Source organism: Merops nubicus, unplaced genomic scaffold, assembly GCF_000691845.1.
Source record: "Merops nubicus isolate BGI_N331 unplaced genomic scaffold, ASM69184v1 scaffold24281, whole genome shotgun sequence".
In the NCBI taxonomy this organism is placed as follows: domain Eukaryota; kingdom Metazoa; phylum Chordata; class Aves; order Coraciiformes; family Meropidae; genus Merops; species Merops nubicus.
Window position 1 is genome coordinate 1 of NW_008586590.1, and position 3,945 is coordinate 3,945.

Here is a 3,945-nt window from a genome sequence, read left to right on the forward strand (position 1 = left end):
GTGGCCTCCTGGATCAACCAGACCTCCCGCGAGGGCTGCGGCGGGTTCCTGCCTGCGGGGCGCGCCTGGGCCCCCGGGGCGCTCTACGAACTGCTGAGCGCCAAGAGCGAGCGTGACTGCACGGCCGCCTTGGGCTTCGCCATGCACGAGCTGAGCCTGGTGCGTGTGGAGCGGCACTACCAGCCCCTGCTGCAGCCCCAGCAGAGCGGGAGCCAGCTGGTGGAGGAGCTCTACCTGGGGGACATTCACACCGAGTGGGTCGAGAGGCTCCACTACCGAACGACTGGTTATGGTTATCAGCGACCCATGCAGAGCGCCGTGGTAAGGATGATGCCTTCACATGGTCCCGCCGTCGGTTCACGGGTGTTGCTGAGCACAGGCAGTTCCCTCCCTGTCAGAATAGCCCCTGCCTGCACTTGGCTCTCTCCTCTTCAAAGGATGCATGGAGGGGTGGGGCTGTAGCTGCGGGTTCCTGAGGTGCTGCCTGGGTGCCCTGCGCCAAGTGGGGTTTCCCCTCTCCCTTACCAAGAGAGCAGGATCTGGGTGTGTGAAAGCTCAGCAAAACCAACATCAGAAACAGCCCTGTGCTGGTGTGGGCCTGGTGCTCATGGCTCTTCTTTGGCGCTGTTTTCCCAGGAAATGCAGTTTCCTAGTTTCCCACACCAAAGTCAGTGAAGGCTTCGGGCTGCACGTCATCAGAGACTCTGCTCTGCCGTCTGTCTTCCCTCCCTCTTTCGCTCTTTGTCGGGTCCTCCAGGTTGAGAGAGGAGCGAGGAAGCAACATCTGCCATTAAATCATTAGTCCTCAGTGTAATGCCATTAGGACAGGAAGTTGCCCTGAACACAATTATGTTAGTACACAGAAATCAAACTTTCATTTTGACATAAATAAAATGGAGCAGGAGACTTGGCTGCCTTTATTTTATTTTATATTCTTATAATACATTTTATTGTATTTTTCAGCAGGTTAGTTTACTTCCAGGAAAGCACATATCTATCTGCATCATAGGTAATAAATTCAGAAATGATTGAGCAGTGAGATGGGGTGAAAAAAAAAAAAACCTCTCTGAACCTTACCAGATAGAATAGAATTAAAATTATTTGGAAAAAGAAAAATGTTGAGGGGCAACATTTCCCCACACCCCAAACTACACCAATTGAACTCTGAAAAACACCCCTCTCCCTCTTGAAAGTAATGTTCTCAAACTGGTTAAACTTGTGTTATCTTGGGCCAAAACCATATACATGAGCAAAACCAGATGGTAAACATAAACACTTAAAAAAATTAATTTAAACCCAAGCCTGAAGATACTGAAATTCACTCTCTGAATAGCACTGTAATTAATCAGCTAACAGCTCTCCAATGGACCAGCACATGATGTCACCACTTGGCGGTAATTAGAAGCTGCCATACATGAGAAATAACTTCACACGACTGGTTTAAGCAAGTTAAGATTTTTGGCTCCATGTCTATAGTGATAATTTTATTGGGCACAGGATTTTTCTTTTTTTTTTTTTTTTTTTTGAACTAACATCCATTTGCCTGTGCTGGTGAGTTACACAGCTATGTTAGGAATTATTTTTTAACCCCCTTTAAGAAAATATCACTCTTTTCCCCTTAAATTTATATCTGTTTTAAAGAAACCCATTCTCCCCAAATTACCTTTCATTATCAAAGAATTTCCTGTCTAAGGAGTGCACATATATTTGCCAACTTCTGGGATTATTTAGCCATAATGTACTGTGTACTGTCTGCACTCATTAACGTGACAGTAGCAGTAAAGCAAGCTGAAAATGACTAAATTACAGTAGACTCCAATCAACTTGCATGTAAATTACCCACCCTACAGTTAACTACTGAGTTATTTAACCTTGTTGCATACGACAATTCAGTAAAGATTAGCTCGTGTTCTGGAAAACGGTACAATGTTCAAACTCTGCTTATTTGAAAATAAATCAGTTGTGATATATGAAGCCTAAGAAAAAATTCCAGCCTACACAAAAAGCCCTTCTGGCGTTGGATCAGCTGGAGGGCTGGTTTGACTCAGAGCTCTGCACAAAGCCCAGGCGGAGGAGAAGCCAAGGTCAGGTCCGTGGTTTGGAGTAGGTGCTTTTCTCCGTCTTTGGCTGCCCCACAAATCTCCCTCCCACCTCACCTGCCCCAGCCACCCCCTGCAGCCACAGGAGCACGGGCAGGGGCTGGGGCTGTGGTAGGAAGGGGGCGAGGGGGAAGCAGGATGTGTCTTGGCTGTCCTGGGGAGGCTGCTGTCCGTGTGGTGTATGCAGTACAGCTACAGAAGCCTCCCCATGGTGAGGTTTCACAGCCCTTCCGATTGCTGAAATGTCTGCATCCTTTTCTCTGCATGGGTGCAGAAGTGGAGTGGTGTAGCTGGCATCTCCCAGCACCCTCATCCTCGCCCAGGGGTAAGCGCAGCAGCTGGCAGTGGAACCCGGATGTGGCCCGAGGGAGCGTCCCCTGCCCTTGCAGCAGCTCTGCCCTTGCCCTCTCCTCCTCCCTGCCTGTCCTCGCCCTGGCACCGGGCAGCGCATGGCCTCAGGACACGGACTTGCCTGTCCTTCCTTCCCCACGTACCAGAATAGCAAAGAGCCAGGGCAGCGCTTTATCTCACTTAATCTTCTTGGATCTCTTGGGCAAAGTTCACTGCAGTTGAACACCCTGGTGCAGAAGATGGGAGCTTGAGTTTTTAACTTGAAAGTGGTTTTTTTTCCTTACCAGGTTACAAAAAAATGTTATTTTTTTAATTGCAGCACCACGTGCATCCTTGCCCGGCCTGTGGGATTATATACAGAGCTGATGAGCACCACCCGCCCGTGCTGCCCCTCCGAGCTCAGCTGCCCATGCAGCTCAGTGGCAGCTGGGTGAGCACCCACTGTGAGGTCCGGCCTGCGGTGCTTTTCCTCACCAGGTACTTCATATTCCACGGCAACAACCACACCTGGGAAGGCCACTACTACCACTACTCCGACCCACTCTGCAAACAACCGACTTTCACCATCTACGCATCCGGGCATTACACCCAAGGCGTCCCCTCCTCCAAAGTGAGAGGTGGCACCGAGCTGGCCTTTAAAGTCACCCAGGCTCGGGTGACGCCAATGGACCAGGTGACGGTGATGATGCTGAACTCCTCTGAACCTGGAAGCTGTGGGCTGACAAGCTCCTGGAGTGCCGGGGTGGAGCAGGACATAACACCCACAAATGGATGTTTGGCTCTGGGCATCAAGCTGCCCCACACAGAGTATGAACTTTTCAAAACAGAGCAAGACACAACAGACCGGAGCCTGCTGTACATCGGTGAGAGGCCCACGGACGGATCCAGCCCTGACCGCCCCGACAAGCGCCCCACGTCCTACCAGGCACCTCTCATACAGTGTGCTGGAGCGCCAGAGGAATTCTCTAACTATGTTAGTCTAAAATACATGGGAAAAAAAGATGCTAATGGGAATGAAGCACTAAAACCTTTGCCTGTGGCCTTTTTACTGTTTGCAGCACTTCTGGTTTTAAGATGGGACTAGTTATCTGTTCAGGTACAGCACAGAACTCAGACAGTTGGTGCTAGTGCCATTTTTGTAGCCTTCAAATGAGCACATCTGGGATCTGTTCCACTCCAACTGGGAAACACTTCTTAAAAACGCCCAACAACAGTGGATGAAGCCAAGAAGATACATCTGACTGCACACTGTTTGTCCTGTGGCTTTACTGCCTTATCTCCTCTCTTTGCGTACAAATTTAATGTAGTGCCACGGATACGCTGCACATTGCAATAGATAATTTATCAATATGAGGGGGGAAAAGGTGACATCAACTAAAACTGCTGCTTTGAGCTTTTGACATTGTTAAGTTTTAATCAAGAGCTTGATTCAGATGTAGTTCAAACATCCGAAGTGTCAGCTGCTGAGTTTCTTTGAGGTCAAGTTCTCTCCCAT

At 49.2% G+C, this 3,945-nt stretch overlaps 1 protein-coding gene across 1 annotated transcript; it reads left to right on the forward strand.

Annotated features, from left to right (window-relative positions):
- Positions 1 to 6: 6 nt before the first annotated feature.
- Positions 7 to 3,534, forward strand: APCDD1L (adenomatosis polyposis coli down-regulated 1-like; the record flags this gene model as incomplete). The annotated part of the gene is made up of 2 exons (XM_008948712.1): positions 7 to 321; positions 2,770 to 3,534. Coding segments are annotated over 2 exons (1,080 nt in total), but the record flags the coding sequence as incomplete, so codon positions are not given.
- Positions 3,535 to 3,945: the final 411 nt, after the last annotated feature.